General features: G+C 35.7%; 1 protein-coding gene across 1 annotated transcript in view; it reads left to right on the top strand.

Moving 5' to 3' along the window:
- Positions 1-744: 744 nt before the first annotated feature.
- LOC127871734 (interferon alpha-inducible protein 27-like protein 2B) overlaps positions 745-15,357 on the top strand; it is a 106,918-nt gene continuing 92,305 nt past the window's right edge. Inside the window, exon 1 of the mRNA XM_052414893.1 lies at positions 745-895. Within this exon, the coding sequence (XP_052270853.1) occupies positions 781-895 (115 nt within the window). The 5' untranslated portion in view covers positions 745-780. The remainder of the gene's footprint in view (positions 896-15,357) is intronic.

Raw genomic sequence — 15,357 nt, forward strand, 5'->3', positions numbered from 1 at the left:
ATGGCCATTTTTGACCTTTGAACTCAAAGTGTGACCTTGACCTTGGAGATATCGACGTAATTCTTTCGCGCGACACACCGTCTAATGATGGTGAACAAATGTGCCAAATGATTTTAAAATCTCACAATGAACGACAAAGTTATGGCCCGGACAAGCTTGTTCCGCCTGCCAGCCCGCCCGCCCGCCGACATTCGCCGATCTAATAACCAGTTTTTTCCTTCGGAAAACCTGGTTAAAAATGCCCATAATATCACTTTAAGGGAGAAAAGTTTATACATTCGGCTTGCTTAAGGCGTAATTTCGCGTAAAATAAACTTTGCGTACTATGCTGAGTAAGTGACTGAAAAGATGTGAGCGTCACTGTAGATTTCAAACTAAAACGCTTTCACACAAAATTCATGTCCACATCGTACATACATACAATATGACATACATGTATACAACCTTCGCGCAGAGATTTGACTGGAACCAGTATTGCTCGATCAAATTGTATGTGAGAGCACGGAACGACAACTCTGCGTGGAGATAGACATGTGTATAATTATGATCATTAAATCTTGTTAGGGCTAAAAATAGACGTAATGTATACTACGTGTTTTTAGAAAACGGAGAGGAATAGTCTTGCTTGGTTCCCGAACCGATAACATTGCAAAAGAATGGTATTGAAAACATAATGTTAATATGTTATTTCGAACCGTTTACCAGGCTAGCTTTAACGTTCGCGTGTTAAGGAACATCGCAAACGAATTTCTACGCACTAACAAATTGTAAACCCGAAACATGGATTTAAAAATGTTATGTGTAGTTGTTTTGTTTGTGCTTGTGTCGTTTAGCCCGTGTGATACATTGGAAAATTTGGTAAGCTTCGAGATAAAAACATCGATTGATTGTCCGGGTATGTAAACTTACTTTTCTACCAATGCTTTATAACAAAATTTATTAATCTTTACTAATACTTTGTTTTATAGTGAAAATTGTTGTTACGTAAAGTCTCAGTAGTAAAACACATATAGCTTCCCGTGCTTGAAAAGTGAGCCGATCGAGAGGCTTTCCGCGCCACAACGAAAGCGAAAGTAGGCATTTTTAAGTAAAATTGATGAAAAATTACTATTGGCGTACATTGATCGTAAGGATTTGATCATAAAGATGATATCAATGACACTGGATATTTGACATTTTTAAGAAAAGCTCTGTTAAAAATCCATCGAAGTGGCATGTATGCACGATTGTTCCACCAACCTCGTCATCATTCCATCTTCGATAGAGCGTGTGATAAGTGTTTGGACCTGCGGAATACTGTGAACCTGTAGCTGGATATATGCTTCAACTCACGGACCAGCTCTTTTTATGCACAAATGTGTTTACGGCTTTTAATTTGAGATTTTCTTACCTGTTTTGTGAATGTCGATCGTCCATTTTCTTGTTTATGACAGAGAGGCAGCCAAGAATGAACAGAGAGGCAGCATTTTGACAGAAAGGCCACCGATCTGCATCTACATCGTGTATAAATTGAACGCGTGTTTGAAAACTAATATAAGTGTTTTTTTTCCTGAATCATTTGCGCTACTATCAGGGGGGCACGCGTATACGGGAGCTTACCGCGTTTAAGTGAGAAAGTTGTTGCAAAACTTCAAAGATGGCGCCGTTTAAGTGTTTTTCGTGAAGGAGTAGCGGATATTTTCACCCGGTAAGCCAGTTTATATTTATTTTTCTTTTAAATGAATAAGCCCTTTCGGCTCTACGGTGTTTGTGCTCCCCTCGGTTTTTTTTTTCAAAACCATAGACGTCGGAATAAAAAAGTTATTGAAGCAAAACTGTCGACAAATTTGTTGTTTAATTTCTTGACCTTCGAGATGTTGGATGTTCGAATATCATTTTCTCTCATAATAAACAGTATTTGTGCATGTGTACAGTAAAATATAATATAAATCACGAATATTTTATTATCTCGACGCGTTGTTATGTCTATTAATACATTTAATGCCGAATTATAACGCGTTAACCCCCATTTTTGGAACTAAACTTCCTTTTAAGCACATTTTGGGACCTGACTTCCAAATGATTAACAGCTCTTTCCTATGTTACAAGGTTTTATGCGAAATTACTTTCGTGAATGAATTCCGCATTGGTGCGAATGTCTTGGAAAACATTTTTACTTGAAGAAATCAAGAGTTTTCTTTTTTCTATTAATTGTTTAACTTTTATTATTAATTTGTATTATTATATGTTTTATCGCGTACTTAACGCTAACATTTAGTGTGTGTAATATAAGACATTCGACGGTTTTATAAACACAGTGTAATTCTTACCTGTTTATTTTAACACATATGGACATACTTATGTTTGAATATGCATCCAACGGAATACTATGCTTACTATTTCCAGATATCTAAACGCCAGTTATATATGTTGAGGATGCCAAGATTAAAAAAGACGGCGTAACGAAGTGTTTACCGCTCTAGAATGCGATAGGTACATGAAACCCCACCTATCAAACAAAAACAATTACGTCGAAGTACCTTGCCAAACAATCACATATACGTGCAATAAAAGTGTAATGAAAAACAGAAGAGGGTAAAGCCGGTTTGATACTAGTATAAGGTTGATGTAACCAAATACTGCCATTGTTGCGATTCGGAATACATGAAGCAATTTGGAATACCTGACATCTGCTTAGAAGATGCATATCGGTGGATGTTTTTTTATGATACTTAAATATGAATTGTTTATTTAATACAATGACATTTGACGCGTTTTACCATAACGATATTGATACATGTATGTGACTTTGATGTGACACATTTTGGACGACCTTCTTTTAAACCAGTTCTGAGTTGGTCACTATATTATAATCGCAAAAAGTGAATTTGTAGTGGATAGAAAGATTTGTGCAAATGCAATACACGATATGATTTCAGTAGAAGTGATCAATATAATTTTTATACATGTATGTTTTTTCTCTTTTATACCTATGTGAAAACATATTATTTACGACTGTTGTATTGAGGGAATAAAGTATTGGTTCACTTAGAAAGATTATTTCGTTTGTTCCTAACATTGCCTTCTAATCGTAAGTAATGTTAATATGTCAAATGCATAACGAATTAAATCCGACCCAAATCTTTTTTTTATCATGTATGTAAGTGCTGAATACAATTGAAAATTTATGCAGAGACATCGTAGGAAGAAATGACGTAACACAGATAATGGTTTATTTTCATAACAAAGTGAGAAACTAGCATCATGACATATACGGAATAAAACGTGTAAGTAAGTAGCAGTCATAGCAATTATATGTCCGACGTGTCTATGTAGACTTTATAAATAAAACAAAAACACTACAAAAATCAGCTGTACATGTTTTGTTATGTTCGTGTTTTTTATTTGCTGTTTTAGTCCGGCTCTGTTGAAGGATTCTTTCTTGCATATTCTACAGTTAAACTCATGTGGTCCATGAATGGGGCATGATATCTCAATCCTCCCCTGATGTAAAATTCCTCATTACAAATACTGCAACGAAAGATGCACTTATTTTCGCACTTTAACCTGCATCATCTGAAAAGACAGTAAAAGAATGGTAAAAAAAGTTCATAGCAGAATAAGGTCGACACGTCATAAAAGACATGAAATTAATTATAATATTACTGAAAGATAAACGTTCTATTATCTCGTACATCAGCCACCACACAACCCATCTTCTTGAAAATAGGTGAATTGATTCAATTGGTCGGCAGGTTTTTCGAACAGCATTATTATTATTCTACAGTATGTAACATGATAAAGAAAACACTTATATTGCACCACGTAACATGCTATAAAACTACAATATTGAAGTACACATATACACTTTATTTAAGATGGGTAGGTATATCATGTCAAGCTCTTTTACATATGAAAGAGCTGTTTGTCGTTTGGAAGTCAGGTCCCAAAATGTGCTTAAAAGGAAGTCAGTTCCAAATAAGGGGGTTAAACCAATAATATTGGCCAATAAATTAATTATCAGTGATAAAACGGCGTCGGTAAAATGAAATAATCATGATTTTATTTATATTTTACTGTTCACGTGTGTCAATACTGTGTATTATAAGAGAAAATGATATTTGTACATCCAATTTCTCAAACGTCTCGTAAGTAGACAACATATTTGTGGACGGTTTTCCTTCAATAACTTTTTTATCCCGACGTCTACGATCTTGAAACAAAAAACCGAGGGAAGCACACACACCGGAGAGCCGAAACGGCGTATTCATTTAAAATAATTATAAATACAAAGGGGCTTACCGGGTGAAAATACCCTCCCTTCCTTTAAGAAAATCCAACAAACGACGCCATCTTTGAAGTTTTGCAACAGCTTTCTTACTTAAACGCGGTAAGCTCCCGTATACGCGTGCCTCCTGACTATGTTACATATTTTTTTATCTACACTTAATGAGGTAACTCGCCCTTAAGCGCTTCGATCAAAGCCGGGACTTTTTTTTAGCTCACCTGATTGCTTAGGTGAGCTTTTGTGACCGGTCTTTGTCCGTCGTACGTCCGTCCGTCCGTTAACATTTGTTCGTAAACACTCTAGAGGTCACATTTATCGTCCGATCTTCATGAAACTTGGTCAGAAGCTTCGTCCCAATGAAATCTCGGTCGAGTTCGAAACTGGGTCGTGCCGGGTCAAAAACTAGGTCACTAGGTCAAAAAAAAGAAAAAACTTGTAAACACTGTAGAAGTCACATTCCATGCCCAATCTTCATGTAACTTTGTCAAAATGTTTGTCTTAATGATATGTTGGTTGAATTTAAAAGTGGTTCCGGTCCGTTGAAAAACATGGCCGCCAGTGGGCGGGGCAGTTTTCCTTATTTGGCTACAGAGAAACCTTGTAAACACTCTGGAAGTCACAATTTTTGCCCAATCATCATGAACGTTGGTCAAAACATTTGTTTTATTGATTTCTCGGACGAGTTCGAAAATGGTCCAGATCGGTGAAAAAAAACATGGCCGCCAGTGGGCGGGGCATTTTTCTCTATATGTATGTAGTGAAAACATGTCAACACTCTAGAAGTCACATTTTTGGCCCAATTTTCATGACATTTTGTCAGAACTTTTGTTTTCTAGATACATGAGTTAAGTTTGAAAATGGTTCCGGTCTGTTGAAAAACATGGTTGCCAGGGTGACGGGGCAGTTTTCCTTATATTTATACAGTAAAAAGGCTTGCTAACAATCATGAATTAAGGTCATGTAACATGCGAGACAACTCTTCTAAATATTGCATTTAAGTTTACAGTAGTTACTCCCCTTTGATTATTAATGTTTTCATAATAATACAGTGTAGTTGTGTTTATCCCCACGTTTTTCGGAGAAAAAGTGGGGATATTGTATTGATGTGCGTCTCTCCGTCCGTCCGTCCGTCCTGGCCACCTGTTCCTCCTACACTATTAGCACTAGAACCTTGAAACTTACATACATGGTAGCTATGAGCATATGTGCGACAGTGACAGTGACGGAATTTTGATCTGACCCCTAGGTCAAAAGTTATGGGGGTTGGGGCGGGGCCGAGTCAGAGATTTTCACTTATTGTTATGCCCCCGGTATGGTGCATTGGCCATAACTTTTGCAATATTGATGATAGCAACTTGATATTTGGCATGCATGTGTATCTCATGGAGCTGCACATTTTGAGTGGTTAAAGGTTAAGGTCAAGGTCATCCTTCAAGGTCAAAGGTCAAAAAAACAAATCCAAGGGAAGTAATAAGCTTTAAAGGGAGGTAAGTAAATAACCTGCCAAATGATATAAAACATTTAAATAAATCAAAGTGGCGCATAGAGTTACACAGTAGTGGCGCAGAGATGTATTTAGTATTCAATTGTTTGTGTTATTGACTCATCTGTGAAATGGTTTAGCTCAATCTAATGTTTATACAAGGGATAATAAAATATTGGCGCAAAGGGACACCTGTATATGAGAGAAGAGATAGAATGCAGTCAAGCATAAAAAGCATGAGAAACTCATGGAATAAAGCCTCAAGAATCTATAAAAGGGCTGAAACTTTCAATTTGTGCAATTACAATTTTAGACTCATCACTGAAAATCTGTCAAAATGTTCACGTGGGAAAAATGTGAGAAACAATTTAAAGCAAGATGGACTTTGAACAGGCACATCAAAGACAGACATGACATTCAACATATTCATTGTTGTATACAAGATTGCGATAGAAAATTTCTGAGACGCTACTATTTAGTCAACCATTTAACCTCGAAACATAACTTTTCCAAAACAGAAGCAAGAAGATTGGCTATAAGAGAGCATGTTCAGTCATCTCATAAGTCATTCCAATTAGAATGACATGTACATAATTGACTACAGTGAAGTTGATTCATTAGGAGCAGAATGAGGAGGAGAAATTAGGGTATAGATTTTCACTCATTTTTTAGGTTATTTTACATTAACTTCTTCATTTCTACATTGAATTACTTCAAATTTATACTGAACATCTCTTATGACAATACGGTCAATCTCAACTATGCATGGCCCCATTACCAACCCTGGGGCGCCCACGTGTCGAACATGCGGCGTGGGGATACGCGTCGGCCTCTGCCGCGCCATTTCTAGTTCATTTATGTGTTAATTGTTATTCGAGGTTGGATGTTTTTATGCCCCCTTTCGAAGAAAGTATAGTGAAAGAATATAGTGATGCAACTGTCCGTCCGTCCGTCTGTCTGTCTGTCCGTCTTTCCGTCACACTTTGCATTTAGGTTTCCAAACATGCTCATAGCTTCTATGTCCATTGAGATATAACCTTCATATTTTGTATGCATGTGTATATGGTTAAGGCCTTTCCTTACGCACACAATATTTTAGCCCTGTGACCTTGACCTTGAACTTAGGGTCCGCGTTTAGGTTTCGAAATCTGCGTTTAGGTTTCGAAAAATGCTCATAACTTCTATGTCCCTTGAGATATAACCTTCATATTGGTATGCATGTGTAAATGGACAAGGTCTTTCCATACGCACACAATTTTTAACCCCTGTCACCTTGACCTTGAACTTAGGGTCGGCGTTTAGGTTTCGAAATCTGTGTTTAGGTTTCGAAAAATGCTAATGACTTCTATGTCCCTTGAGATATAACCTTCATATTTGGTAGGCATGTGTATATGGACAAGGCCTTTCCATACGCTCAAAATTTTTTACCCCTGTGACCTTGACCTTGAAATAGGGTCTGCGTTTAGTTTTCAAAATCTGCGTTAAGGTTTCGAAAAATGCTCATAACTTCTATGACCCTTGAGATATAACCTTCATATTTGGTATGCATGTGTATATTGGCAAGGCCTTTCGGAGTTTCCATACGCACACATTTTTTTCCCCTGTGACCTTGAACTTAGGGTCCGCGTTTAGGTTTCGAAATCTGCGTTTAGGTTTCGAAAAATGCTCATAACTTCTATGTCCCTTGAGATATAACCTTCATATTTGGTATGCATGTGTATATGGACAAGGCCTTTCCATACGCACAAAAATTTTTACCCCTGTGACCTTGACGTTGAACTTAGGGTCCACGTTAAGGTTTCGAAATCTGTGTTTAGGTTTCGATAAATGCTCATAACTTCTATGTCCCTTGAGATATAACCTTCATATTTTGTATGAATGTGTATATGGACAAGGCCTTTCCATACGCACACAATTTTTTACCCCTTGACCTTGAACTTAGGGTCTGCGTTTAGGTTTCAAAATCTGCGTTTAGGTTTCGAAAAATGCTCATAACTTCTATGTCCCTTGAGATATAACCTTCATATTTGGTATGCATGTTTATATGGACAAGGCCTTTCCATACGCACACAATTATTTACCCCTGTGACCTTTACCTTGAAGTTCGGGTCCGCGTTAAGGTTTCGAAATCTGCGTTTAGGTTTCGAAAAATGCTCATAACTTCTATGTCCCTTGAGATATAACCTTCATATTCGGTATGCATGTTTATATGGACAAGGCCTTTCCATACGCACACAAATTTTGACCCCTGTGACCTTGAACTTAGGGTCCACGTTTAGGTTTCGAAATCTACGTTTAGGTTTCGATAAATGCTATAACTTTTATCAAAGCGTTTATAGGGGGAATATGTCATCCTATGGTGACAGATTTTGTTTTTAGCGCACCTGATTGCTCAGGTGAGCTTTTGTGACTGGTCTTTGTCCGTCGTCCGTCCACATTTGTTCGTAAACACTCTAGAGGCCACATTTATTTCCGATCTTCATGAAACTTGGTTAGAAGATTTGTCCCAATGATATCTCGATCGAGTTCGAAACTGGGTCATGCTGGGTCAAAAACTAGGTCACAAGTTAAAAACAAGAAAAGCTTGTAAACACTGTAGAAGTCACATTTAATGCCCAATCTTCATGTTACTTTGTCTATATGTCTGTCTTAATGATATGTTGGTTGAGTTCAAAACTGGTTCCGGTCCATTGAAAAACATGGCCGCCAGTGGGCGGGGCAGTTTTCTTTATATGGCTATAGAGAAACATTGTTAACACTCTAGAAGTCACAATTTTTGCCCAATCATCATGAAAGTTTATCAAAACAGTGGTTTTATTGATATGTCGGACGAGTTCGAAAATGGTCCAGATCGGTGAAAAAACATGGCCGCCAGTGGGCGGGGCATTTTTCTCTATATGTATATAGTGAAAACATGTGAACACTCTAGAAGTCACATTTTTTGCCAAATGTTCATTAAAATTTGGTCAGATCATTTATTTCCATGATACGAGAGTTGAGTTGGAAAATGGTTCCGGTCAGTTGAATAACATGGCTGCCGGGAGGGCAGTTTTCTTATATTTATATAGTAAAAAAGGCTTGTGAACACTCTAGAAGTTACATTTTTTTCCCAATCATCATGAAACTTGGTGAATAGATTTGTTTTATTGGCGTCGCCCTGGAGGGCTACGACTAGTATGTAATGCATTTTTTTTCGCTTATGGGAGGAGAAGTTATTTTACGGATCAATGTTTATATTTTTGTTTTAAAAAATATCTTGCATAGCGGTTATTTTTGTGTAAATTAGTGTAAATAAGTACTGCATTTGTGCCTGTTACATTTATTACAACATTTTTTGCCAATAATGCAAAGCTAATTGTTTTAATTAATAACTGATCCACAACTGATCACAGGGGAAAGATCACAGGGAATGGGCAAATACGCGAAAATTTCTGGTTTTGTATAAAAACAAATGATGTTTTGTATAAAAACAAAACATAATCAAAATATATTTTTTTTTTTCTAATTTGCTTATTTAGTGGAGAATCAATGTAGTACGATATTTGACGACCTATCGCGCAAGCAAGTTTATTGGAAGGCGTAGTGGTACGAAAACGTACAATGTATTAGTTTACTAATAGACATATAATAACGATCGCTATACACAACTTCACCAAATAGCAGGACATAAGTGAATGTCAGCCGGAATAGCTCAGTTGGGAGAGCGTTAGGCTGAAGTTGTTTACGCAACAGTCATCTAAAGGACCCCGGTTCAATCCCGGGTTCCGGCACGAACGGAACAGTTCAGCGGCTGACAATTTTTTCAGTCACGTTAATAAATATAATAAAGGTTATTTTATGTAGACATTTTAAAATCCATTTTACTACAATTGGACATTTTTATTAAAATTATTGGATGCAACGTGGTGACAACGTTAATTAAAATTTCTAACATCACTTAAATATCTTATAAAAGATACACGTGTTTTTATATTAACAAATAAATGCAAACAACACATCTGTTATCCCTGTATTTTTATGGTTATCTATCATAGGCCTATCCCTACCACATATAGAGCGCGAAGCGCGACACGTATTATTGATTGTAACAATGAGTTGCGATAAAGGAAGCAGCCGCTTATCAAGGAGGAGCTGTGTCCCAGCAACCCGTTTCCCTAGAGTCAAGCACTCCTCGGAGTTTTTTTTTAAGAACCACATATAGAGCGCGAAGCGCGACACGTATTACTATCCAGGTGGTATGGGCCCTTTAGCATTATCCGACCATTACGTCCATAGTTATCTTCCTTAGAATTTGAGAAATTTTGAAATCCATGTTCGAAGTCCAAAATTTTCATCCGATTGTTCCCAAACTTTCACAGGTTTTTTTTTATCAATGAGGACCCAACCCAAACTCTATATGAGCAATATCGGACCATAAATCCAGAATTATGTCTCTTTGAATTTAAAAATAAAAGTGAAAAACTGTTTGGTTATGTGATTATGTCAACATTTTTTATCAGATTCTTTCCAAACTTACAGTGTCTTCATATCAATGAGCATTTTTACATCATTTTAAATGAGAAACCTCGGGACAATAAGTCCAGAATTTTTTTCTATTAAATTTGACAAAATAAACAATTTCCACTTGTTTAAAAGATTTCACAACTTTCGTCTGAATCTTTCCAAACATGTTAAGTGTTTTTATATCAGTATTACTCGAACCCTATTGAAAATGATAATTATCGGAGCAATAAATCTATTATGATCTTTAACTGAATTTCAAAGTATTGTGAAATGCAGCTTCTTTATACAATTTACAGTTTTCATTCAATTTTTTTTCAAACTTTTACAGTGTTTTCATATCAATGAGTACTCAACCCCTATCGTAAATGAGCAACGTAAGAATAAGTTCAGAATCATCTCCCTTTGAAGTTGAGAAAAATATGAAATTACGCTTACAAGATGAAGCAGATTTTTTAAAACCTACACAGTTCTGTTCCATTAATGAAAACTGCACACGGATACCAGTAAAAAAAAGGAAACCAATGTAAATAAAATGAACTATGAAATATTTGGGCGTTACACCACAAAATCATAGATATTGGTTATTTGGGGGTTATAACACAACATCATAAATAATGGTTATTTGGGGGTTATAACACGAAATCATAGATTATACCAGTATCTTTTTCTATTTTGTTTAAAATAATCGGCCAATATATTAATATTTACAGTAGAAAAAAGATCGTTCCATGTAACTTCATTGAGTGCCTTTTACACTGAAATTCCCGACGCCCTTTGATGCTTTGCATCAATACTTATCTTGTATATATCTCAGACGAGTTTGCAAATTGTCCCGATGGGTCAAAAACATGGCTGCCAGGGGGGTGGGGCAGTTTTCCTTATGTGACTATATAGAGAGAAACCTTGTGATCGAACACTATAGATGTCACATTTTTGTCTAATCGTCGTGAAACTTAGTCAATACATTGGTTTAATTGATTTCTTGGACAAGTTGGAAAATGGCTCAGATCGGTGAAACACACTTTTTAGCTCACCTGATTGCTCAGGTGAGGTTTTAGGATTGGTCTTTGTCCGCTGTCCGTCCGTCCACATTTGGTTTGTAAACACTCTAGCATTCACATTTCTCAAGCATTCTTTATCAAAGTTGCTGAAAGATCTCAGTCAAGTTTGATGATGAGCAAAATCACATAATTAATGCCATAATTATTGCCCTTAGATTGTCCAAATTTTCATTATATTATACAAAATCCTTGTAAGCAAAGTTTGATGTTTGGTAAGAGGGGTCAACTCAAAATATAGGTCACCATTTAAAATCTTACAAAAACAAAAACACACCCCACTCCAGAGTTTTGGTTCAATAATGATGAAACTTGACCAGGATGTTTGTCTGGTCAATATCTAGGTCATGTTTGACATTAGGTTAAGATTGAATGAACCGACTTCTCTCAGGTGAGCGAACTAGGGCCATCTTGGCCCTCTTGTTTACTTTTTAGTACCATATCTTATGAATCTTTTTTTATAATAACTATTTGGTTCACAGCTTATTTCATTAAACATTAGTTGAATATCGATACCCACTGAATCACAGGTGGTTAGCGTGTGGCTATGATAATAATTAGCACAAACATCATTTTGAATGAAAAATAGTCATATGATAACGAAAAATCAACTTCTCTGAAAAAATCACTATCATATATATAACTAGGTATTCAACTCATAAGGAACCGAAAATAAGGTGCATCGCTTTGAACAGCTATTACTTCATTAATTATGTAGCGATTTCCATGACCTCGGCCTTATTAAACGCAGAAATGAATTTCCTTTCTGGAAATGTACATATCTTGCAATATGTTTACAATTGCTGGATCAAATATTAAGAAATAACACGATACACAACTCGCGTGACCTACTAGTCGACGAAAAATAGTGAGTACCAATAGCAAAGTGTTTATTACACAGTCTCAAATCACGTCAAACTACATTAATCTTTTCAAACTGCAAAGACGGTTGACAAATTTAAGCAAAACAATCAAGGATGCTTTTATCTTGAGAATTATGAGTTTCAAAATGTATTATGTTACCGGTCGTGCAGAAGCAGTAGTAGTAGCAGAAGTCAGCGCAGTAGCACTACAGCAGTTGCAGTAGTATCACTTCATAGTAAATACTATACGTATTAGTTAACTTTTCATTAAAAGAAATTTCATATTATAACTAATATTTACAATTCAGTGCTTAATAATTCTTAAAACATTTCATCACAACCATGATGAACATCTTGCTAAATTTAAAATGATTATATATATGCAACAAACTTTTTGTTAACAAGGATTGCTTTAATAAAACACCCATCGAAAGATTCCCATAATACAAAGAACAATACGTTTATTATTTACCGTTTTTAGAAAATAATTATACCAGTATGAATTGAATTGTTTTTACTTTGGTAAGAGGACAGGGTTTATCCCTCTATTCCAGTTGTAGCCCTTTAATTTTAAATTATCTTGATATGTTTTTCCTTTAAGTAAATTGGATAAAAAAGATTATAACAATATGTTGTGGTATCTTCATAATTATTTACTTTTATATTTTGTATTATAATTGTGAGACATATGTCTATTTTATAACCTTTTGTGTTTACATATTGTACGGGACACTCAGCCTGTAGTGTGACGTGTTTGTAATTTGTAGTGAAGTTCTGTGTGCAATCCTGAATAAGGATACTGTTCGGTATGTTAAGAACTTGTTCCTTGAAATCTAGTTTAAAATTAAAATAGATAAAAGTTTATTTGTTAGTTTATTAGATCTTCATAATTATTGATCCCTTAACGAGGCGTGTAGGATTTATGAACCCGTACCATTACACAATATACTGTCTTAACTTACGTTAAAATAGAAATCATTCCCATTGTTAATTTCCTAATAATTATAAATAACGTTTCTTTTGCCAATTTAATATTCAACAAAGTAAGAACTGGAATAATGTTGAACAGAAATCTGAAAATTTATTCAGTGATCAACAGTTCGTAGATTTATTAATCGGATTTTAAATCTTTTTGAAAGGGAAACAACTGTGTTTTCTTAAAAATGTAATTGTTTATTTATCTATTTATTTTATTCAGTAGTCCGTTTATTTATTCATTCATTTATTTATTTGTTTATGCATTTATTTATTCTTTCATTCATTTAATTATTTATATGATTTTTACATCAAACCTAGGTGTTGCCATTGTTTATCCTAAAAATATACTTTTGCTACCAAATGCAGCGTGTCTAAAATCGTGAAGTGTTATACTGGGACCAAGTTCTGCCTTTATTGCATTACCTTTCCCAGTTGGTCACATGTAAACATTTTCTGCTGTTGTGAGGAAATAGTTGCAAACAGATGGTAAAATTGTATTTAAGCTCACGTTAGCTTGAGGTGACATATTGGTGTAAGTTAATGCCATGAATGAATATGTGTATTTGGTAAGAAAATTGATTTTTCCTTTATAAGCCTAAATTAAAAGGCAAGTTTACGAAAAGGTTTGTGAACATAAACATGTGTTACAATATTATTGAAGATAAATACGACTATTAGTCTGAAGGCGAGTCTGGGGAACATCTAATATTGTCAAGAACTAGGTCACGCGTTCAAATCACACAAAAAAGCATTTTCACATTTCGCAAAACTATTAGCGAAAGAAAATAGACAAACGCGACTAAAATAATTCAATTACAATAGATCACAATAGATAACGACGAACACATACAAAAACTAATGTAAAAAATTATACCATCATTTTATTACTGTATATATTTTTATTCGCAAATAGCTGACGGGCAGTCCGCCAACGGCTACTGGAATGTCAATAACAAGGCAGAAGTCCCAAGATGTGTGCTAAAATGCTACGAAGGATTCGAGCCGGATAGATGCCATGTGCTGCGTAGAATAAAACCTGAAACATGAAATCGGAAAATACCGCATTGTGTCAAAAGTAAACTCATCATGAGGTTTAATAAAATCAGACAATATCTGGTTGGATTTAATTTAAACAACTTTATTTGATAATATATTCCATGTATGTTCAATGGTCCTCAATCACATGTTCTTGATTCTTTTCATCTTAGAATCCTGGATACCATGGCGAACTATGGCTAAAGCAGGAGTAGCGGTCGCTGCAGGGGCTGGTGCTGTGGCGGCTGCTCCAGTTGTGCTGTCAGCAGTGGGATTCACTTCCGCCGGAGTGGCTGCCGGTTCTATCGCAGCCGGGCTACAGGCGGGTGTTTTTAATCGTTGTGGTGAAATACATGACATTGAACGTTTTTCAATTGATTGTGTTTATCGTAATTGTATAATGGAGTAATAATTAATGCTAGTAGGATCTTGGTTGATATTATTACATAACAAACTCCAATAACAAAGGTATCAATTATTTTTAGGGTTCTGCAGTCGCATCCGGTGGTTTGTTTGCCGCGTTACAGAGCGCTGGAGCGGCCGGACTCGCCGCCGGAACTCAGGCGGGCTTGTTCAGTGGGGTCACTGCCGTCACGGGAGCGGTTTCGACATTTTTCGGCGGCGAAGCTTGCGAAGCTGAGTGACAGTATTTCAACATTCTAAATGCAACGATCATAATAAAAGAGTTCAAATTATAATCTGTTAGTTCGTTTTAAGGGGGGGCATGTTATGGCATAAATTCACTCACGGTAATTAAAAATAAGTTATTAGTGATTTTGTGTATAAGGTTGTTGTTAAGGATATGTTACTTTCCCAATCAATAGAATATCTCCGCGAATATTTATATTTATCTATGATTGTTATTATCAAACATTAGCTATGGTCTACTTTACCAGAGTGCTCCTGTACTTTTTCGCCCACAAAATATTTTGAGAATTATGGATATAAAAAAATATTTTAAAAAGTGACATTCAAACGATAAGATTTGGGTGTAAATATTACACTTGTTTATCAACAAAATTACAAGCCATATTATGACTTTGTTAGCGATTACATAACAAATAATTACAAGGAAAAAACACAGCTTCATGTCAACAGACATTTCAAGTTTACAAACTGAAAAGAATGCTGTAAATATAAGGCAGTGGCATGCAATTTTGTGTTGGAAAA

This window comes from Dreissena polymorpha, chromosome 3 (genome assembly GCF_020536995.1).
Source record: "Dreissena polymorpha isolate Duluth1 chromosome 3, UMN_Dpol_1.0, whole genome shotgun sequence".
Classification (NCBI taxonomy): Eukaryota; Metazoa; Mollusca; class Bivalvia; order Myida; family Dreissenidae; genus Dreissena; species Dreissena polymorpha.